Source organism: Molothrus ater, chromosome 16, assembly GCF_012460135.2.
Source record: "Molothrus ater isolate BHLD 08-10-18 breed brown headed cowbird chromosome 16, BPBGC_Mater_1.1, whole genome shotgun sequence".
NCBI classification, from domain to species: Eukaryota; Metazoa; Chordata; class Aves; order Passeriformes; family Icteridae; genus Molothrus; species Molothrus ater.
Window position 1 is genome coordinate 2,647,774 of NC_050493.2, and position 23,115 is coordinate 2,670,888.

The following is a 23,115-nucleotide window of genomic DNA, read 5'->3' on the forward strand; positions in this document are numbered from 1 at the left end:
CTCCTCTGGGGAGCTGAGGCCTCCAGTGAAGGCCAGGGCAGGGGGGATGGAGGAGGAGCTGTGGCCCAACACTGGCTGCCAGAAGCCCCAAAAAGCAGCTGGAAGGGCAGAGAGATGCTTGTTGCTAAACCAGCCCTGGAACAGCTCTATGGGCCCCACAGCAGCATCCTGGGGAGGTGTACACCCAGTTCTGTTTGAGCTGGCAGCTGAATCACCTTGTCCCCATGCTGGCCAGGAGTCCCTTGGTGTCCCAGCTCCAGCAGGACTACAGGTGTGACCCTGGTAACCCCTTGTGTCCCATCCTGGAGCCAGCCCAGTCCAAGGAGCACACAATCAGGTTCTGCCCTGTAATTCTGATTTTCCCAGCCCTGCTGGGATGATCCCACAGTCCTCCTTCCCTGGCTCTGGTCCCGTGTGTCCAGCTGGGCCATGGCACTGCTCACAGTGTGCAGGTTCTGGTCAGGCACAGGGGATTCTCATGGCACAGCCCCATAGCAGGGAGGGGAGTCCACAGACACCTCACAGGAGTGTGTGGATGTGGAGCAGCCAGCAGTGATGGATAAGGCATAAAATCCCAGGGAGAGGTAGCCCATGGCAGTCCCAGCCCCTTTTGTAGCTTCTGCTCTGTGGCCCAACAGGACACACACTTCACACCTTTATTTATTAGAAAAGATCTTTAGGAAGATGAACTCTACTCCAAACCACCCCTTGGCTTTATTTCTGCCCACAGGGACTGTGTCTAACAGGGTGATGGCACTGCCAGGGCAGCAGGGCTGGTTCCAGGTTTCTGGACAAGGGGACATTCCCAAACCTGCCCATCCCCACACAGAGCCACGGCTGGGAAACTGCAAACCCCAAACTCCATTTCCAGGCAGCTGGATGCCAAACAACCCAGTGTTTATTGCAGTGCTCCTCATTTGCCTCAGGTTTATAGATGTACATTCAAAAAGAAAAGCTCTGTGTATCTCAGCTGGACACAGACAGGCTCGAAGGACGAACGAGCCGATCCATCAGCGATGGAGTCACCTCCAGGTCCCGAGTGTGGGAGCAAACAGTGCAGCTACCAGCTCAGGATCTCTGTGCATGGAGCTGGAGCCTCAGGCATGAGAAACTCCAGCTCTGCTTTCAAGTATATTTGGTGTGGTGTATTTATCTCTGGCATCACATCTCACCACGGGGAAAAGTCCTGCTGGCCCCAGAGAGCCACATCCCTCGGGTCAGCCCCAGCCTCGGGGGAAGATGAGAGGTTTGGGCGGCTGCTGGAGAGATGTGCCAGCTCATTTTGGCTCAATAAGCAGGGAGAAGGCTCTGGGGATCTTGGGCAGCTCATATTTACAGGGTACCATCAGAAGAAAACCAGCTTGGACCCCATGAGGTCACCCTGGCTGCACAGAGGGGCCAACAGCTGGTGGAGGGCTGGTGGAGCCAGGGGGTTCCTGATGTTCAGCAGCTGCAGCAGCTGCCCATGGTGCTCCCACACTGTCCCAGTTCCCAGCCTGCAAACCCCCCAGCCAGCTCTTGGCCAGGGGGCTGCACATCCTAAATAGACCCCTCCAAACCAAACCCACCTCCCAGAGAAGCACACAGTGGTTTAAACAGGAAAGAAAAATGAAAAAAAAAAAAAAAGAAAGAAAAAAAGATGCTTGTGGTATGTAAATCCTACTGCCCTGGGCCAACCATGCTGACTTTCTAAACAGGGCAAGCCCTAAGTGAAGAGAGGCCCCATCCCTGGCCCTGCAGCACCCAGGGAAGGCACAGGTTCCAAAGCACCAACTCCAGAACCCCTCCAGCTCCTGGGTACAGGAGGGGTCTGGCTGCCACTGCTGAATTACATTATTTGTTGGTTATGTAGCTTCAAGTTCATGTCCTTTCGTTGATGGGGGTCCACAGGAGAGCAGAGAGGCAAAGCAAAGGTGTGAGCACGGGGTGCAGGGTGGCAAATCCCAGCCAAGCCCTGGCCACCACCTCTGCCTGGGGGGTTAAGTGTCCAAGTGGGGGAATTTTACTGCTGCAGCCAGCAAGTCCTTGGGCCAGGAGGGCAGTGGGATCCTGGACAGCGTGGGGACACACAGCAGTGGGGGCCAATGGCCTCTGTGGTGTCAGCAGTGACACACCCAGCTCATCCCTGGGGCTCTGCCTGGGGTGGCTCAGCAGCAACTCCCGCTGGGGACAGCCAGGCTGTGGCTGCCCTGTGGCAGTGCCACAGGCAGGGAGGGGATGCCAGGCTCTCCCAGCAGCTGGGATGTCTCTCTGAGGCCAGCAGCAGCAGCAGCAGCAGCTTTCTCCTGCCAGACAGGTGGCTGAAGTTCAAGGCCGGACTGCTGCAGGCTCAGAGAAGCAAAAATGAGACAAACAAGGGAGGAAGAGGCTGTGGGCACAGCTATGCCAAAACCAACCCTCTTGGAGCTGCCCCTTGGTCTAAACCCTCCCTTTTTGGGGGCCAACTGCAGCTTCCCAGCAGAGCTGGCTGCTCCCGGAGCTCAGCAGCCCCTGCACTGTCCCCTGGCAGAGGGGGCTGGTCCAGCTGTGACCCCTTTGCACCAGCCAGGCACTGAACACCTCTGCAGGGGCCTGAGAGCCAGGGGAGTGGGGCTGGCAGCACACTCTGTCCCCAGACATCCAGAGCTGGGACATGGTGGAGCTGCAGAACAAACCACCCTGGGCACCTCTCACGGGCTCCTGTGCTGCTTTTGGCCAGGGTAGAGTTAATTTTTTTCACAGCAGCTTGTATGGGGCTCTATTTTCTGTGAAGAAAATTAACTCTACCCTGGCTGAAACCTGCACAGCTCCCCAGTCTTTAACAGCAACATCCCCCAACATCTTCCATTGCAGTACGTGAGAACTGCAGAGAGCATCCATGGATGTGCTTGTGACAATTCCCAGTGCAGGGAGCCTGGACAGCCCCTGCCTGCTCTCCCTGCCCTTCCAGCCACCCCTCTCCCCAGACCCAGGCACTGCCAGGGGGAAAGATCTCCTGAGGCAGCCCCTTGGGATGAAACCTTGCTAAACAAGAGCTAAATAAAACACACACATGATCCCTGACCATGCCGTGGAGGGGAGGTGCAGAGCTGGTCTGTGCCATGCAGGGCCCCAGGCAAGGGCAGTGACACCCTGAGGGTGACCTTGTCCATCAGGAACACCAGGCTGGCCCTGTGGGGGTGCAGATGCAGCACAGAGGGCAATGCCCCCTCAGCCAGGCTGTCAGGTCCACAGGCACAATCCTGGGCTGGGCTGGGCTGGGGTCTGTTTTTCAAGTCCAGGTGACTGTGGCGCTTCAGCTCACCCTCCTCTCCCTCTGTGCAGCAGGGACAGCCTCTGTCTGTCTGTCCATCCGTGGTTGTGGCCTTCAGCAGGACTCCACAGGGACACAGGCAGGTGGCTGCAGCCCCAGGTGGCCCTGGAGGCTGGTGTTTAGGTGGCCTGGCCGGGTGGGAGGCGTTTGCTGTCCAGAATGGCCTTCCAGTCATCAGCCCAGGAGTGCAGCCGGCGGCTGGGGGGCTTCAGCTGCAGGTGCTTGTTGTGGCAGGCAGTGAAGAGCACGTGCTCCCAGCTGGGGTTCTGCTCTGCCCCTGCAAGGGAAGGAAGGTCAGTGCTCTGGACAACTCCGTGGGACACTGAAGTTGACTTTACTCCAACATGAAGACCTCAAAGTTACAAAAGCCAAACAGCACAGAAAGACCAAGACCCATCCCTGGCTGCCTCCAGTCAGTGCTTCACCCTCACCCCTTACCTGTTATATCAGGTCTGTCATCTATAAGCAGATCAGCAGAAACCACCGTCTTATCTCGTGTCAAAACAATCTGCTCAAGAAATTCTGGGCCAAAGTGCTTCTCCACCCAGGCATACTGGAAGGCAAGAGATGGCTGGTGAGCTCAGGGAGGGCTGATGGATGGGGCAGGGGGTGGAGTGGAAGCAGCCCTGGCCCCCACACAGGGAGGATATCTCTCTTAATTACGTTCATTAATGGGATGGATTTGGATGCTGCTGGAGTAAAAGTTCTTTGAAAGCCAAGCAGCTTTTGATGTCATGATGAAAGACTAAGACCAAGAACCTCGTTGCATGCAAATGGATGGAACAGGTAAATTTTACAGCCAGAGGCATGCAGGGGTCAGACACCTTTCACTGGGCAGTGTGGATGGGAGGGGGAGCTGGGATTTGGGCTCACTCACCTTCTCATAAGGGCAGTACCGGTACTTCTTGATTGGGCTCGTGCAGATGAACACATCAGTGCTGCCACAAGGAGAAAAACAGGGCCAGAGTGTCATTCTGGGCCAGAGCAGGCAGCAGCCCCAAGCCAACCCCCACCACACACAGATCAAACAGATTTAACACATTAATCCCCCATCTCCCAGAATCCCACAGCACAATTGTATTCCCCTTTTCACAACCTTTGCTGGAGCAGAGAGCTGAAGGGAAGAGGCTGCACATGGCTGATCTTCTAGGTGACTGCTCCAGGAGTCAAAGCCCTCTCTCCCCTCCCTTCCCTGATGGCTGGGAGATATTTATTTTTAATGCTGTTGTTGTATCAGCACTTCTGCCAAGAGGTGGAAGTGAAGACACAGCTGCTCCTCTGTCCATCCCCACAGACAGGTTCATACTCACTCTGCCAAATTTGCCATTTGCTTCACAGCTTCCACAGCCCCAGGGAGTGGGTCTAGCTCGATGAAGAAGTTCTTGGATTCCCAGATGCTGATGGCTTTTTCCTGTGAGGGGAAAGCAAGCAGTTACTGCACTTCTTGCAATTTTTCCTGCATATGCATCCTCCTCACCCTTTGCTAGGACAGAGGAGGGGACAGGGAGAACAGTGGGAGCACCAGCTCCAGTCCCTCCTGCTCACCTCCCCTGCCTCTGTGGGTGCCTCTGCTCCCCACCCACCCCCCTGCACCCACCCCATACAATTCAGATTGGAGATGGAACAAAAAAACAGGGTTGGTTTTGCCTCTGCAGCCCCACACACAGAGGGAGCTGCACCTTACTGTAAGGCCAAACACCAGAGATTATCCAGATCCAAACCAAACCCATCCAAGGGACAGATCCACGTGGATCCAGCTGACATGGCCTGGTGGCCCTGCTCTACCATGGTGCTGTTCAGGCACAGGTGCAGTCTGGCCTATTTGTCTCCATGAGATCACTTAAAATAGCAGCCAGGCTGCTCTCCCAGGAGCAGGAACATTACAGGAGGAACCACATGTCAGGATGAATGCAGATGCTCCTCCTCAGGGAAGCCTGGACAAGGTCTAGCAGGCAAATAGAGCATCTCCAGGCAAGGATTTGAAACACAACATCCAGGACAGCAGCCTGGGTGCACTGGTATGGCACAGGGAGAACAGAGAGGAGACCACAGGGAGCAAAACCTTGGGGTGAGGGCAGAGTCCAGGGGCTGCCTGCCATGGGTCCAGCACAGCTCTAAGGAACAGCAGCCCCTGCACTGCCTCAAACAGGTTAGCAGCTTGCCAGGTGCCAAGGAAAGCTATTATTTTGCACAAACACTGTCTCGTCAGGGAGGAGAGCTGGGAAGAAGCAGAAGTAGCCAAGCCCCAGTGCTGTGGTGCAGCTGAGGAGCTGCAGATGCAGAAATGCCTCCAGGCTCCATGGCAAAACCAGCCAGCCTGAAAGTTTGCCAGGAGGCCATGCAAACCTTCAAACTCCAGTTGCTCTGCCTCAGACTGAGCAGTAATGGGATTTTATTTTTAAGATATTGTCTGTAGTTGCACGAGAGACCCCAGAGAAACACAGTCTCGTGCAGCAGAGCACTTCAAACTGCACTGAAGTGTTCTCTTACAGCAGCACTTCCACAGCTATCCCGCTTCCAATTATGTCAAAAAGCATTCTGCAATCAAGCTTGACGAGGGGAGAACTATGCTCAGCTTGAGGAAAAGACCCACTCCACTCCCAGAGCCAGAAAAAATCCTTGTGGCACCGTGACCAGCATGCTGACCAGCAGATGGAAAAATCCCCCAGGCTGGGAATCCCACCATGGGCCAGGACAGACCCTCAGCCCCATAAGGAATTTCCCTGCCTGTCCAGGGCTCTCCATCCCTCCAGGTCTGTGTGCTTGCTGCATTGCAAGTGATCTCCCTCCCTTTCTTTCAGAGCTGGGACCTGCAGCTCCTTGAACTCTTTGGCTCCTATTTTCTGGTCCCAGAGACTGGAATGGCCCACGTGTCTCTAGCAGCTCCTACTCACTTCAGCCCTGCCCTGAAACCATGGGGAAAACCAGGACTGCCCTGAGGTCAGACAGTGCAGGTTTTGCTACTTGTTCAGCCCAAGGTTTTGGTGGTTTTACATGATCACAGCAGACACAAGATGAGCTCACTTCATTTAACACATCCAAAGTAGTTAGGATCAAGGAAGAAAAAAATTGTTATCATGTGTTACCCCTGCCAAACAGGGGTTAGAGCAGCTGCTTTACTGCACAAATGATATCCTGCACTTCCCTCTCACCACTCCCAGCTAGGAAGGACACTTTATTCCTTCAGCTCATCAAGCTGTTTAGGACTTTGCCCATGGGAGAGCCCTGGACCTTATTCCCACTCCTTTCCCTGTAACCATCATACTCCTAACAACAGGAACACTTTTATTTACCCTAACACATTTCAGCCAGTGCAGCTGTAACCCATGGATGAGACCACAGACATCCACTGGGATGGGAAATTTGTAGAGGCAGAAACCAACTCTCTACAGCAGTCAGCCTGTTGCTGAATGCTAAATTACAACATTGAAAGAGCTTCTGCTTTTAAGCTTTAATTATTAAACTGAATATAATAATTTCTGGCATGGGAGGGCTTGGGTTGTTTTAACCTTAAGTAAGCCTTCAAATGAAGCAACAATTGCTTGGTTTGTTCTGAATCGCTCTTCTGCATCCCACCCCTCACATTGCTCTTGAGGAGCTAAATAATCCATCTAGGAATGGTAGCAATCCAAATCAGAGCTAGAAAAACCCAGCTATACAATCTGGGGTATTTCAAGACAGATGTTCTGAAATACCCCCTTTCCTTGCATCTGTCTCCATCCAGGCATGCAGAGAAAAAGCCCACCAGACCATCATATCAGCCTGGTCTAGTGGAAGATGCCCCTTCCCATGACAGGAGGTTGGAACAAGATGCTCTTTAAGGTCCTTATCAACCCAACGCATTCTAGGATTCTAAGAAAGACACAGACGTGCACGAAGAAAAATGGATTTATGGGGAGAAACCCACTACTGGATGCCCTCCTGTATTTCTGTGGGAGCTTTTTGGTGGCCCCCACAAGGAACAGCACTGTTCCCATGACCTGGGGCTCAGAGGGTCCCTGAGGAGGACAAGCCCACGCGGGGGAAGCACAACTCACACTCAGCTCGGGTCCCAGGCGCCCGTACTGCTCCGACACCCAGAAGCCCCTCCGGTCCTCCAGGGCAATGTAGGGCTTGTCGGGGTACCTGGCCCTGAATTTCTTCAGGAAGCCTCCCTCGAAGTCGGCCAGCACCCCGTCCATGTCCACCAGCACCCGCAGGGCCCGGCGGGATCCAGCTGAGGGGCCCAGCCTCCGGCCCAGCCCGGCCAAGGCGCCGCAGCCCCGCCGGGGCCGCAGGTGCAGGAAACAGCTCAGCAAAATCATCCTGGAGAGGAATTTGGGGAGGGGGGATCTGGGGGGTTTGGGGCAGGGGACTCAGGGGAGGGAATGGGAGGATCAGGGAAGCAGGGCCAGGGCAGGGGATGGGGGTTTGGGGCAAGGAATGGGGGCTCAAGGAAAGGGATGGGGGACTTGAACAAGGGGATGGCGGCTCAGAGTAAGGGGGTTCAGGGAAGGGAATGGAGCTTGGAGCAGGGGAAGGGGGCTCAGGGAAGGGCAAAGGGGCTTGAGGAAGGGACTGGGGAGCTTGAGGAAGGGAATGGAGCTTGGAGCAGGGGAAGGGGGCTCGAGGAAGGGGATAGGGGGTTGAGAAAGGAACTGAGGAGCTTGAGGAAGGGGATGGGTCTTGGAGCAGGCGATGGGGCCTCCCAGAAGCAGATGGGGGGCTCGGGACAAGGGATAGGGGGCTCAGAGCAGGGCTGGGGGGCTCTCCAAGCAAAGGGGGTGCCTCTATTTCAAGCAGGCACCGAGGCAGCGGGCAGCCCTGCCGAGCGCATCCCTTTGCAGCAGGAGGAAGGAGCGGCCGGGGGGTGCACGGGGGAGCGGAGGGGCAGCCGGGGGGGATGCAGGGACCCGTCCTGGCCCCCAGCGCGTCTTCCCCGTGCCCGCCCCATCCCTCCCCGGCAGCGAGCGCGGAGCGGCGGCGGGAGGGCAGCGGGGACAGCGGAGCTCGCCCCGACCCGGCAGTGCAAAGCCCAGTTCCTCTTCCCGGTGCCTGCCGAGCCCGGAGCGCCGGCACCGCCTTAAAGCGGCACAAGCGCCCTGCGACAGCGCAGCAGCTCCGCCGCCCGCCTGCCTTAAGGCTGCCCCGGCACCGCTGCTCTTCCCCTCCCTGCCTCAGTTTCCCTCGCTGTCAGTCTTTGAGATACCCACTCCCTCCCCATGCCCGTGTCTGCCTGCAGAGGTGGTGGGTACATCTGGGGACACACGTTAAAATGGTGATTTTCTGCATGAAACGCACTCGTTTCTGACAGTTCTTTGACAGCCGTGTGACAGGAACCCTTAAAAGCCGATCCCTGGAGCCCAAAGAAGCACGCACGGTACCAAGAAGGGCTCGGTGTTCTGATCAGACACCAAAGATCTGTTCAAAAAAACATTTTGGGGGTTAAAGCTGATGGAGAAGAGGGAGTTCTCCAAGTGGTAATGACAGGTTTAGGCAACCACTGAGCTGGGAAATAAAAGTTTCTGCTCGACAGCAATAATAAGATTCTAAAATACTTAATTTTTCAAGTCCAGAATGTTTTCAAGTGGAATGTATTGTCCTTGGTCCATAGAGAGGGCAAACTGCTGTTGGGATCGGGTGACCTAGGGAAGGTCACGGTCAGGAAGGCAGGAAGGAAGGAAGGAAGGAAGGAAGGAAGGAAGGAAGGAAGGAAGGAAGGGAGGAAGAACTGGCTGGACACGATGGTGATCTCAGCTGAGGCTGGGAGGGGAATGTGTCAAGTTCAGGTCTGTGTTTTGCTTTCACTTGCACCGCAGGCGGTTTGCTTCCTGCGAGGAACGGGATTTCAACACAGCTGGGTTTTCCTGACTAAGCAGGGAGGGAATGCATGCAAATTTATGGCTCCCCAGGGCAGTGGTCAGGGCACGGAGCCTGACAGCTCAAGGAGCATTTGGAGAACGCTCTCAGGCACAGGGTAGGATTTCGGGCTTGTCCTGTGCAGGGCCAGGAGTCGGACTGGATGGTCACTTCCAGCTCTGGATATTTCACAATTCTGTGATCTCCACTCAGGCTTCCATCACCTTCATGGATACCGAACGACCGACACATTCCCTGCCTGCAACAGCTCTGGTACACGCTGCTGCAGCTCCGGAGAGATGGAAAATACAGAACACGTATTAACCTGAGGGATTTACATCCCATTCCCTGACACCAGAGCACACATTCCACGCAATGAGGCCCCGCCAGAGGGGACAAAAGGGATTAAACCTCTGCTGGTGCAGCGCGGCCATTCGGACAGCGGAAGGGACCGGCCACCCGTGTCGGGGAGGGCCCGGTGTCGGGGAGAGCCCGGTGTCACGGGTGGCTCGGTGTCATGGAGGGCCCGGTGTCACGGAGGGCCCGGTGTCGCAGGGGTCTCCTATCGCAAAGGCCCTCATGTCGCGAGGCCCCAATGTCGCCGATGTCGCAGCTGTCGCGCAAGGCCTCGTGTCGCGGAGTGCTGACGCGCCGTGACGTCACCACCGCCCCCCCCCTCCGGCGCTGCTGAGTCACGGCCCCTCCCGCGCGCCTGACGCGGGCTCGGCGGTTGCCATAGCGACCGCGCTTCTCGCGAGAGGCGGCGGAAGCGGCGCGCGGGCGGCGGGCGTCTCGCGGCCCCCGCGGCGGCCCCTGATTGGCGGGCGGCGGGCGGCGGCTCCCGGCGCGCGCCGCTCCCCCCGCCCCGCCCCTCCGGCGCGCGCGGCCGCGGCGCGAGCCGCCAAGATGGCGTCGGCCCTGGAGCAGTTCGTCAACAGCGTCCGGCAGCTCTCGGCCCAGGGTGAGGGGGACGGGGCCCGCCGGGGCCACCGGGAGGACGGGGCGGGCCCGCGGGGCCGAGGGAGGACGGCGAAGAGCGAAGGAGCTCGTCAAACCGCGCGGGTGGCGGGGCGGCGGGCCGGGGCCTGGCCGCTCGCACGGCGCTCCCTCAGGCGCGGGTCCGGGGCGCTGCACCCCCAGCGCGGCGGGGCCCGGGCCGGGGTCAGTTCGGGGCAGCCCCGAAGGGTTCCCGGAGGTGTGACAGGGCACGGGGGACCGGCGGGGCTCTCACGGAGCTCCGTGGGTCTCCCAGGGGTGGTTTCGGTAGCGGAGCCCGCACCGGCGATCCTGCCAAAATCCGAGCCTTTAAAATAGGGGGAGGAGCGACTATCGCTAGGACTTTAAATGGGATTGTGCGGCCCAGCCTGTCACCTCCCTCAGGAACGGGCAGGTTGTGATGAGTGCAGTTTAAAATAAATTTCTGAATTGTCCCAGTGTCCGTGCTCTGCGTTTGCAAAGCAGAGCGTGGCCAGAGAGTCCCGCCCCACCACGGAACTGTGTGACAGATCTGAGACTGTACCCACGTGTCCACAGAGGGTTTTAATAATCACGCTTAGAATTCTCCCTTTCACTGCCAAATTCCTAATTTTACTGTGTGTGGGCGCAGCGTTTCCTGGTTCTTGAACTTTCCCTCTCTGTTGATGCTCTGTGAAATGTGTTCTGACTGGTCTCTGCCTGGGATGTTTTCTCCCAGATCTGATCAAAAATTGATGTTTCCCACCATGGCCCCAGGTTTTATCTCTTGCAGTTCTTGGGTTGAGCTCCAGCTTTCTCTTACTCTGGTTCCACTTAATAAATACAAAGTGTTTCTACTTTAGAGACAATTTATATCTGCGGGGTGTGGGTACAAACCCGATGGAAGATGGATCTTTGTTCTGTAGTTGATCTGGAGAAGTTTCTGTCACAGAGTTTTGGGGATGCAGAAGGCTCTGGTTGGCCTTGTGGAAGTTCTCCCATTAGGGATGAGCCAGGGAGATGCTCTCTGTGAGAAAGTCCCCAGCACAGTAAGGACATGGATTTGTTGGAGCAAGTCCAGATGAGGCCACCAAGATCGTTGGAGGGATGGAGCTTTGAGGAGAGGCTGTGAGAATCTGGATTGTTCAGCCTGGAGAAAAGAGGAGGCTCTGAGGTGGCCTAATTGTGACCTTCCAGGATCTGGAGGGAGCTACAGGAAAGATGAGGAGAGATTATTTATAAGGGACTAGAGGGACAGGAAAGGGGGAATAGCTTCATAGTTACGAGAGAACAGGGTTAGATTGGATATTAGGAAAGAATCCTTCCCTATGAGGGTGGGCAGGCCCTGGCACAGAATTCCCAGAGAAGCTGTGGATCCCTGGAAGTGCCTAAGGCCAGGTTGGACAGGGCTTGGAGCCACCTGGGACAGTGGGAGGTGTCCCTGCCCATGGCTGAGGTTTGGGATGAGATATCTTTGAAGTTCCTTCCAACCCAAACCATTCTGGGATTCTGTGAAAGTCAATCCAGAGCCAGCAGCCTGATGAGAGCACTCAGGAGCAATGTGTGTACTTCCTGACTGTCATTTGGCCACCTGGGAGGTGACAGGAAGGGACATTTAGTTGGGCCTGGTGCTGGAATTTCTGCTTGGACTGTAAATTGTTCAGTGTACGTGTGGGTAGAGGGATAGATCACAGAATCCCAGAATGGTTTGGCTTGAAGAAACCTTAAAGGCCATTTCTTTTCAACCCTTGCCATGGACAGGGGCACCTTCCACTAGAACAGTTTGCTCAGAGTCTGTTTGGGGTTTGTTTTGTGTTGGGGTTTTAAGGGAATGCTAAGTGATAGAACTGTAGAAGGGGTGGATTTCTGGAACAAGGAGGACACCAGAATTAGGGTTTTGCAGTGCCTGAGCACCATGACCACAGCACAGACAGATTTACAAGCCCCATTCCTTCCCATGCTTATGCCTTTTCAAAATGCCATAGGGAGGAGAATGGTTTAGGAGGCGTTTCTGGGCTCTGGTCCCCCATTTGGAATTTTTGATCCCTCTGGCACTCCAAAACTAACATTTCATTGCTAGAATTTCCCTGCCTTTCCTCTCTCAAAGGAAAAGGCCAGAGAGCTGAGGGTAGTGTAAATCTCTCTGAATGGAGGCACTATTCCTCATTTTATGGAGACTTTTGTTAAGGGTGAGAGAACGTCTGTTTTTTCTCTCTAATCTGCAAGGATTGAACATTGAAACAATGCTCTGCTTTGAAACAATACTCTGCTTCAGAAGGACATAGTTTTAATTCATTCAGTAAATTGCAGGGAGGAAGAGTTTGAAAGCAGTTCATGGGAATGAATCTGCTTTCTTTATAAAGGTTTTGGGGCTTGCCATGCCTTCCTCATTCAAAGTAGTCACTTTTCATATAACATTGTAGTTTTAATTTTACAAAGTAAATTTAAGGACAGGTTTTTAAATATTTTTGCTGTAGGTACTTAATTGTAACTTTAATGTCTACTTCAAAAAAATGCTTATGAGCAGACCTGAAAGTTGGGTAGTGCTTGAGGACCAGCAAGGAACAAGCTCTGGTGTTTGTTTTATATTAAAAAAAATGTGGTGGGTAGAAAATTAATGCCTGTTTTATTAAAGAAAATTAAAACTTGGGGTGAATCTATTATTTCCTGCTGTTACATGAGGAAGCAGATTATAAAGAGGTGTGGGAATGGGTGAATGTTCTCTAATTAGGCTTTGACAACAATGCTTTTTATTTTTCAGGGCAAATGACCCAGCTTTGTGAACTGATCAATAAAAGTGGAGAGCTGCTAGCAAAAAATCTTTCCCATCTGGATACAGTGCTCGGTGCCCTGGATGTACAGGAACACTCACTAGGTGTTCTTGCTGTCTTGTAAGTGTTGCTTGCTTTTGATTAAATGCTAAAACTTCAGGCAATGGGCTGAACTGTCAGACAGGCAAAGCCTTTTGTCCTGGCACAAGTTCTTGGAGAAGCTGTGGCTGCCCCATCCCTGAGAGTGTCCAAGGGCAGCTTGGACAGGGCTTGGAGCACCCTGGGATTGTGTCCCTGCCCATGGCCTGGATTGGAGCTGGATGGGCTTTGAGGTCCCTTCCAACCCAAACCATTCTAGGATTCCATGATAGGTGTTTTTCCATATGTGTTCAGCAAAAATATATAGAATGAGCTTTTCAAACTTTATTTCAGGGCATATTTTCACTGAGCTGTAAGCATGGAGCGAGATGTTTTATTCCAGTAAAAAACAGGCTTTTATCATGGGTCTTGGCTGTTTGTCTTTAGACAGCACTGAGGCTCTTGCTGCTGTCTGCAGTTTAAGATAAAATTGAGTTGCTTTGGGGGTGCTGAATTAAGGTAAAGATATTTAGTCCTGAAGTTCAAACTGGCTGTGTCTGACTTTAGGTGAACTATCTGCAGGTTTCACTGCTATTGTAAAATTCTCTTTTAAGGGAAAGATCAGAATTCTAGCACTTGTTCTGCTACTCTTTCAAAACAAAATACTGATAATACTGAAAATGATCTTTGCCATTGTAGTTTGCACTAAACTGAGAATTATGTTGTGCATAAAAAGGTGTTTTCAGATGTTATTGTGCAGCTACTGGGGAAATCCTATGCCCTGTCTCATAAGCACTTTGGATTTGTTTGGAAGCACCTACATGCAGAGACTTAGCAATGAAAATGAATCTTTTTATGAACCTCCAAGCAATAAATGAAAAACCTTTTGTTTCTTTGTTTCAGGTTTGTGAAGTTTTCTATGCCCAGCATCCCTGACTTCGAAACGTTATTCTCACAGGTGCAGCTTTTTATCAGCACTTGCAATGGAGAACACATTAGATATGCAACAGACACTTGTAAGTTAAGCCTAATTTCAGACTTGATGTTTTTTTGGATAGTTTGGCAATACTGATTTTTCACTGAGGTGTTTTTCTTGTTTGTTTTTTACTGTGTTTAGTTGCTGGCCTGTGCCACCAGTTAACAAATGCCCTTGTGGAGAGAAAACAGGTGAGCAAGTTTCATCTAGTACAAATAAGTTACTCCATACCCAAGGCTTCAAGAGGGTGTTACCAGCCTCTTACTCCATAAAGATTTGCCACTAACTTCACATCAAGTATTTCTGTGCAGCTCTTTAGTTAGTAAGTTTACTGAAAGGTAATAAACCAGACTCAAAATTCTAAGATTTCTCTAAGGAAAACCCAAGGAAGATAATTTTGTGGGGAGAAAAGTCACCTAAAAACATGTTCTCCCTCACAAAATAGGAGATCTGTAGTACCAAGAATGTTCTTCAGACAATGCATGGGTAGAGGAGGGAGCTGCAAGGGTTATTAGCACTGGTGAGTCAGTGGTTTTAGTTTCAGTGTTATTCTCACTGGTGTTACATAATGTTCTTAATGAAGTGCCTTAAAATATGCAGGAAACTTGATTAAGAAATACTTGACCAGTGATTTTGTTGCTAAAATCCTGACTTTTCCAGGCCCCTTTGGTGAAGTCTAGCCTGAGACAGACCAGATCTGATCTCTGCTTCCAAGTGAAGTGAAGTGAGAACCTTGTCTTTAGTATTTGTTGGGAGTTTGGATGGAGTCATGGAATCAAGGAGGGTTTTTTATTGATACAGATTACTGTTTTCCTGCTGAGATTGGCTTTGTGGAGCAGAATTGAGGACTTTATCCAGAGAAATTGTATAGCCAAGGTTAATTTTATTTTCCAAGAGACTGCGAAATCCTACAAAAAAGGAACCTCAAGTTAACTATTACTTAATGGAACCTGTCAATTAGTGTTATTTTTCATTTGTAAGTGTCAACATAAGATCCAATGTGCTGCCATCTATGAGAAATTATCTGAAAGAGATGTAATTTCTGACAGCCCCTGCGAGGAATTAGCATTCTCAGACAAGCCATAGACAAGATGCAGATGAACACAAACCAGCTGACCTCAATACACGCAGATCTCTGCCAGGTAAGGGCATCAGAAGGGCTTTTTGTGAGAATAAAAGCTTATAAAATACCTATAAAATTGCAAGGAAATGCATGTTTGCATATTGTAGTGTAAGAATGGATTTTCAACTGAATTTTTGTTTGGTTTGTTTTTTTTCCATCATTAAATAATATGATATACTGAAACAAAATCCATATCTGATATACATATTAATTAATAATTTAAAATGTTCAGTGCATGTCCTCAGATCTTTGATTTTGCTGATGACTTCAGAAATTCCTTTGGCATCCCTTCTCTGTGGGCTGAAAGTCACACTGAACTTATCTTGGGTGGTATCAGTGTAATATCCAGCTACTGTCTGCTCAAGTCTGCTCAAGACAAAAGTCATGTTTGTCTCAGTGCCTTTGGCCTGGATTTGTATTTCTGTCTCATTCTTGCCTCCTGGGATTCAGGGTTGGACAGGAATGTTCAGAGCAACATTTAGTGCTGCCAGCACAGTAGTCTGGCAGTCGTGGAGTTTCAAACAGCTTTGTTAGAGTTTAATTTCTTTAGGAGTCAGATAATTTCATAACAGTTCATAATCTGTGTTAAAGATTTTCAACTTGTGTTACTCCACTACTGACATACCCCGGTTTTTAACTCATGGGAGAGTGATATTTATGCAGTAGTACTAATTAATTTAGTTTCAATTCCTTCTCATGGAAACTTGAATGGAAATGGCTAATTTATGAAAACTTGATTTATTTTCTTGTAGCTCTGTTTGTTAGCAAAATGCTTTAAACCTGCCCTCCCGTATCTAGATGTGGACATGATGGATATTTGTAAAGAGAATGGGGCATATGATGCGAAGCACTTTTTATGTTACTACTACTATGGTGGGATGATATACACTGGGCTAAAGAACTTTGAAAGAGCACTCTACTTTTATGAACAGGTAACTTGAAATGATAAGTCTGAAGTGTGATGTCTGGAAAGGCAAAAGTAGATGGGTAACAGTGCTGAGAAAACATAGCACCTTTGAACTGGCACAAGCAGACTGTCCATGGAGGTGTTTTCCTTTAAGAAAGTCTCTCACAGCCTTATTGCACCATAAAGCTGTGCACCTCAAAGAGTGATGCTAAATTTATCTCACTATAAATATTTTTCAGCTGCCTGCTTGAAAGTGCAGCACAGAAACAGGTCATGGGCTGACACATAGTTGTGTGTCCTTAAAAAAATAGTCCAGTGGTTTTGCTAAGGCCTTTGCTACTCTTATGAGAGGAGTTAGACTTCTTCAATGCTGTTATAATATTTGCTGGTTTTGCTTTATCTGGGAAGGAAACAAAAATAGTAAAACTGGGAAAATCTTGGCTATGAGAGAAATGCTGTGAAATGTGCAAAACAAATTGGTGCAGCATTTAATGAGGGTCAGCTCTTGAGTAGTTCCAGTATCATAATGATCTAAAATCCCTTTTCCCTATTCTGCAGACCTCTGATAATGTAACAGCTTTATAAAACCTCTTTGAGGGTCTGTGTAAATCCAGGTTCACAGGTAGCTACAGATGATTTCTGGTGCAACTTTAGATATATTCCAAAGAAGGAAGTTTTGATTCTATCTGAGCAGGTCTATTTTAAGACAGGCACCACTGGAATGTGATATGTTTTGAGTAGCTTGTATGAAATTTCCTTTCTTTTGCATATGTCTGGATAATTAATTTTGACAGAAGTTAGTTAAGCTTCAGCGCTCAAGGAGAATTTCATATGTCACTGTGTCTTTTCTACATACAGCTTGAAATTGAGTTTTTTGTTCATGCAGTAACTACCAGGATCTACCAGTAAGCAGACTAAATTTCTGTTCCATTTCTTTCTCTCTTGCTTAGGCAATAACTACTCCAGCCATGGCAGTCAGTCATATTATGTTGGAATCATATAAAAAGTATATCCTAGTTTCTTTGATACTACTTGGTAAAGTTCAGCAGTTACCAAAATACACTTCCCAGATAGTTGGTAGATTCATTAAGGTAAGTATTGCAAATGCATCTAAATAATAGATCAACAAATCTGAATTTGTAAATGTGTAACAGTGGAAGGTGTCCCTGTCCATGGCAGGGGTTTGGAGTGAAATTAACTTGAAGATTCCTTCCAACCCAAACCATGCAATCATCCTGTGATTGTGTGATGTCAGTGATACATGTTTTTAAAATCTGACAAAACTTCAGGGTTGAATAGTACTAATCAATATTCCTTTCACTGATACTGAACTTCTCTTTATAGCTTTTTATGTTAAAATTTAAAAAATACTCAGATTTCAATTGGCTTTCAAGCTCCAGTGTCATTAGGAAAAGATTTCACCTGTAACTTCATCTGATTGAAGCACAAATTGCTAAACAGTTTACTCCCAAACCAGCTTTTTAAAGAATAAAAGCTTCTGAAAAAACTGCGAGTTTGGAGTCTGTAAGCATTCAGATTAGGGGGTGTAGGGTGGGAGACAAAACTGCTACTGAGAGAGTTCTGATCCTAAGTAACACACTTGTAAACAGTTTGTTGATTTGTAACCAAGATTCTAGAGAGTTCCAAAATTCTTCTAACTTCAGAGATTAATAAACAAGCTGAAAACATTTTAAGGTGGTTTAGTGAACTGGTTTCACCCTCTGAGTCTCTGCTGTCGATGCTGTGACCCGATGTGGTCAGGGATGGATGTCTTAGAGGACAGAACGGGCAATACTTACCTCAAACTCAGCTGGTCAGTTGAGAGAGTTTTTTTCACACTGCTGTAAGTAAAACTGTCACACAAAGGTCATGGAATGATGCTTATTAAATGTGACACTGCAGTAATACAGATTTTAGTGTATGGGGTCTGTCACTGCTGTAAAGCCACGTATGGGCACACTGGTTTTTTTATGAGAAATGCCCAAGCTACTTCAATTTACTTCAATGCCTGCATGGCTTCTAATGTTGGAGCACTGAATAGGTTTTGTGAGGCTGGGTGAGCACTGTGTTCTTCAAGGAGGGTTCTCATTTTTCTAATTGCAGCCTCTTAGCAATGCTTACCATGAATTAGCACAAGTTTATTCAACCAATAAACCCTCGGAGCTTCGAAATCTGGTGAACAAACACAGTGAAACTTTCACAAGAGATAACAATATGGGGCTGGTTAAGCAATGCTTGTCATCTCTCTACAAAAAGAATATTCAGAGGCTAACCAAGGTAAGAGAAACTGAGCAGTTTTCTTCTGAGAGTGTATTTCTGAAATATATTCAATTTAGAGCTAAATGATAACATAGTAATGTGGCAGAGAAATTACTTAAACTGAGATTTGTGTCTGAAACAAAGGAGAATGCCCTGTATAGGAAAACAAATCAGTTGGCTGCTTATGCATTATTTAAAAGGTGATTCAATCTGTTTGTCAGGGGGCTTTGCCCGTGAGGTTTTCGTAGATAATCAAAAAAGTGAGCGCTGCAACCCAGTGACCTTCATCCCTATTCAAAAAATAGGAAAACTGAACTTTACAGGCCACTTCATTAGAAAGGAGTGAGTGAATTGGACAGATTGGAAATGTCTGAAATAAAATGAAAACCAGAAGCACTGAAGTGATTTGCTCCTTCAGCTGAGAGATCAGATTAATACTGAAAGGTGATTGGGGAAAGCAGTTTTTTTGCAAGCTCAAATGATATTTGCTGCAGTAAAAAAAAAAATCTCATAAGGACCTTTATATATGCATCTCTTGAAGGAAATTCAAGGGGTGGAGAGTCACCTTTTTTGTGTAAAAAGGTGAGAGAAGGAGGTTGGACATGGTCAGGACTGTCTGGTGTAGGATGAAATTGCAGGAATCAGTAATGACTCCGTAGGTGCTCAGTATAACAAATTAATGTCTGGAGAAAGAACTGACTCACTCTCATGAGCCCTTCAGTAATTGTGTGTTCCACTTGTTCCTTCCCATCAGACTTCCACAGCCAGGTTACATAGGCCACGAAGCTTCAACAATAAAATCCTCAACATCCAGTTTTAACACTGTAAAACTTTGTACATTTCAGACGTTTTTAACATTGTCATTACAAGACATGGCAAGTCGAGTGCAGCTGTCGGGGCCCCAAGAAGCAGAAAAATACGTCCTCCACATGGTAAGGCCTCTGACTTGGGTAAGCTACCCCAAAATTAGTGTTTGGGTTGGCAGCACACATCCTGAGCAGGGTGGAGGAAATGCTGGCAGTCTGCTGTGGTGTTGAGACTGTTCTCAAAAAATCTAAAAAGCTGTTCTCCATGTAAGATAAGGCATGAATCGTGGTTTTGGGAAGCTGTGGGAAATAAAAACAACCAAGTTAAAAACAATTCCACAGAGAGTTACCTGAAATTCTGTTCTTTGTGATAACTTCCATTAAACCCTCTGTCATTTCAGATAGAAGATGGTGAAATCTTTGCAAGTATTAATCAGAAAGATGGTATGGTCTGTTTCCATGATAATCCTGAAAAATATAACAATCCAGCTATGCTTCATAACATTGATCAGGAGGTAAATCTTTTACTGCTTTTGGAATTCTTACCAAAGAGCCTTAGTATGTAATCAGAGAGCTGCTGGCAGAAGCCAGTGTGGTAACTTAGATATAGAGAGTGAGGACTGTAAATCACTATTTGAGTATTTCACAGTATTTTCATCGGTTTTAGATTAATACTTTCTGTCAGTGTGTTCCCTGTTTTGTCCTGCACAGCTTGAGCTGTTTCAGGAGACTGACTGCTTGCTGTTGGTGATGGGGAGATCCTTGAATGGATTGGAAAGATTGTTTTTAGAGTTTTAAACTTGAAGGATCGCTTCCATTGGCTCTCAATAACCTGCCTGTAGGTGAAGGTGGTTGAGCCTCAGGGGACTCTCTATCAATGGCCTTAAAAAGGGCTGTGAGGGGGACATGGATCAAAGAAGGGAATAAAAAATGGTCTGACACTTCTGTTTGGAAGTGAGGGATGAGAACATTTTGATGTGGAACTTTGGTGGTGGCAAAAGTTATTAGTTCTACATGGCACAGCCATGAAATTTATTGAAGATCAGGTACAAGCTAGACACAGTAATCAATTTCATAAATATTTTTAAGATGCTGAAATGTATAGAGCTTGATGAACGACTGAAAGCCATGGATCAAGAGATCACTGTGAACCCTCAGTTTGTGCAGAAGGTAATGGATTTAATGTCTTGTAAGAGATTCATTCAGTGCAGTGAGTGTGTTGTACTGAATGTCAGCATTTACAGTGTTGTCATTACACATTATTAATAATATGTGCATAAACATCATGACATATCGTAAAGATAATTTATTAATTTTGAAGGTGCTTTTCCCTAATTAATCCTGCAGTGATTTCAACCAGAAAATTAAGTGCATGTTATTTCATAGGCACTTTATTTTCCTGCCTGTTCACTTGAAAGAACTGTCATTGTCAAGCCTGCAGACCTGTTTCTGAACAGAACTAACTCTCTCCCTTTCAGAGTATGGGCTCTCAAGAAGATGACTCAGGGACCAAACCATCCAGTTATTCTTGAAATTAATGTTGCTCACCACTCCGCTTTCAAGTAAAAGCTTATGAAAGAATCACGCCTGGAGCAGGGCATTGAGGAGTTCCACAAAGAGAGCAGAGAGAACTGAGCTTTGCTTTTCACCTGGACATTAAGAAAACAAAAGAACACCCTCTCAGTACTGTATAATATCAGAAATATTCTCTGCAAAGAAAAAGGAAATCTCAAAAGAAACTTGAAAGTCTGTTGTGGATTTATTTATCTTCAGATTAACATTGTTAATGCATTAAATAATCTACCTTTTGTTTTAAAGGGTTTGAATGTTGCTGTGTTTCTGTAGCAGTCCTTCTCTTCTGCAAAAGAAAGTGTTATTCAGGGAAGAATACAAACTAGTGTTGGTTCACTGACAAGATAATTATTGGTTCATTATTCTGTATTTAAAGTTGGCTCAAAGTGCTGATTTATCATATGTGTGGTAAGGGCAGAGGGGTGGAGTTCAAGCAAATCATAATGTAGGGAATTTACATATGCCCAATGTAGCTGGTGCTGTCTGTTAAATGAGGAAATAAGAACTGTTCTTCCCAAAAGGATGAGGCTATCAACATGTCCTTGTAAGGAAGTTTGCTGCACAGTAGGAATCCTATATGGAAAACATACATGACAGCTGTTTATGATTTTAAGTTTCTGTTGCAAAATATCTGCTAATATTATTTGCTCTTAGATGAAACTTACTAGACCTAAACAAAAGGGTATTTGGAAAACGTTGGTGTTCTGGAGGATTCTAGATAGGAAGTTGTTTACACTGAAAGAAATTTAAATGTTTGTTCCTGTGCAACTGGCATGAAGGTATTCAACAGGCTGATAGTTTCTTTGGTGGAAACCGGTATTTCTGCATGGAACATAAATAGAATTCTATACAGCTCTCAAAATGCAGGATTTTATTCAGATATAATGTGTTGGAATGGTACCTGGTTTTTAATTTACTATTTTAAACTTTGTTATTGGATTCTTTAAAGTGCTTCGCCCCTTAAATCAACGGGTTGTTTAATCTTCTGTCGTTCTTGTGTATCTGAAGATTCTCACTGTTCAAACATCTTCCTGTCAGGCAGAAATAAACCTGTCATCAAGTCAGAAAATGAGAAGCTCAGCAGCCACTGCTTCCTACTGAACCACCTGACCAGGAGCTGCTTGCTCCTGCTACCCTGCCAGCTTTTTGCCAGGTGGGAGCTGAGCATTTCTGGCTCTTGCTGTGTGAAGTTTGTATGTATTGAGGTCACCTGTGCTTGAAAATATTCCATTTGTGCTTCCAGTGCCGATACAGAAGTGTTGGGATTTTCACTTAAAACCGGTGTCACCAGTTTAGCAGAGCCTCTGTGGCAGCAGGGTGCTGCTTTGTGGTGAAGAGAGGTGTCCCAGGTTGTGGTTGGTGGTGAAGGATGTTTTTAAAAGTACAAAACAGCAGTTTAGTATTGAACACAGTGGAGGTCCACAGTGTGAGCAGCTCATCACTTCCTGCCTGAGAGAATTCCATTGGGACAACTTTTATATCTGATCTTTAAGCAAAATCTTGGGGCTTATCATAACTCACAAGTCTTGTGAGTTAACTAGAAGAGATCTATGATTTTGAAGGTTTTTATCCTAATTAATCCCGCAGTGATTTTAATGCTGAACATTGGCCATTTTCCCCTCTGGTCCCATGGAAGTGTTAATGAGTAATTAGTGATGCTGTGGCTCGAGCCCAAAACAGGGTGTTTGTCACAGCCACATGTGGCACTCACAGAAGGGACTGCAAACACTGACCCCAAACCCCACCCATCCAGAAATGTGCCTGGCTCAACTCTCCTTGCCAGTGGCTCCCTTGCCAGGGGAGAAGGTATTCAGGATGCTGTCATGGAGTCAGAAACAAAACAAGAATGTCCATTTTTACTAGTTCCTATTAGTGAGCATGGATTTACCTGCAGGATGGTTTTCCAGCTGTGGAAATAGAAGCAAACTAATCTATGCAGCTGGTGAATAGCTCTAGATTTTTCTCTTATCTTGCCCAAAGTAGATAAAACAAATCCATGCTCACATCAAAAGGATGACAAAAATAGCTGTGTAATAGTTAAAAGTGATATATTCCATTACATATCTGATTTTTAAGAGGGCAAATGCTTTTAGAGAACTGCTGAGGTTCCTTTTCTGGCGTGGATAGTTGTGCTGTTAATGTCTGAATTCTGTTAGAAATTCGAAGTCAGGTCCCACCTGTAGAATCAGTAGATAAAGCATTCACCAAAAGTGCTCCAGGGAAGGGCTTTTAAGTCCTACTTTGATAAAGACACATGGCCTGGCATCTGCACGTCTTGAGATAGCACTGAAATTAAGTCAGATTTTTAATGAAGCAGCTCCTGCCAAGTCTTGGAACTAATTGCCTGGGCTGTGGTCAGCTGAGAGGCTTCGAGAACACTTGGGCTTTTTGGTTTTAATTTGCATTTACTGCAGGGAAGGACTTTTGCTGAAATCTAGGAACACCGCGTGCTGTGCTGCTCCCAGCTTGGGCTCTCAGAGGTCCTGTGGCTGTTCCTTCCCAAGCTGCACGGTCACAAGATGTGTCCAGGGAATACTGA

The 23,115-nt window shown here is 48.0% G+C and overlaps 2 protein-coding genes across 2 annotated transcripts; one reads left to right on the forward strand and one right to left on the reverse strand.

Moving 5' to 3' along the window:
* Positions 1-880: 880 nt before the first annotated feature.
* NT5M (5',3'-nucleotidase, mitochondrial) lies at positions 881-8,372 on the reverse strand. The gene is made up of 5 exons (XM_036392754.2): positions 7,330-8,372; positions 4,603-4,703; positions 4,170-4,230; positions 3,731-3,845; positions 881-3,569 (listed from the first exon to the last, which is right to left on the reverse strand). Exons 1-5 carry the CDS (start codon positions 7,594-7,596, stop codon positions 3,412-3,414), a joined length of 702 nt encoding a protein of 233 aa, XP_036248647.1. The 5' UTR covers positions 7,597-8,372; the 3' UTR covers positions 881-3,411.
* Positions 8,373-10,018: 1,646 nt separating this feature from the next.
* COPS3 (COP9 signalosome subunit 3) lies at positions 10,019-21,651 on the forward strand. Its single transcript, XM_036392319.2, has 12 exons — positions 10,019-10,091; positions 12,846-12,975; positions 13,837-13,949; positions 14,051-14,100; positions 14,959-15,051; positions 15,785-15,964; positions 16,890-17,030; positions 18,043-18,216; positions 19,044-19,130; positions 19,406-19,519; positions 20,094-20,174; positions 20,483-21,651. The coding sequence occupies exons 1-12, from the start codon at positions 10,037-10,039 to the stop codon at positions 20,534-20,536; spliced, it is 1,272 nt and encodes a 423-aa protein (XP_036248212.1). The 5' UTR covers positions 10,019-10,036; the 3' UTR covers positions 20,537-21,651.
* Positions 21,652-23,115: the final 1,464 nt, after the last annotated feature.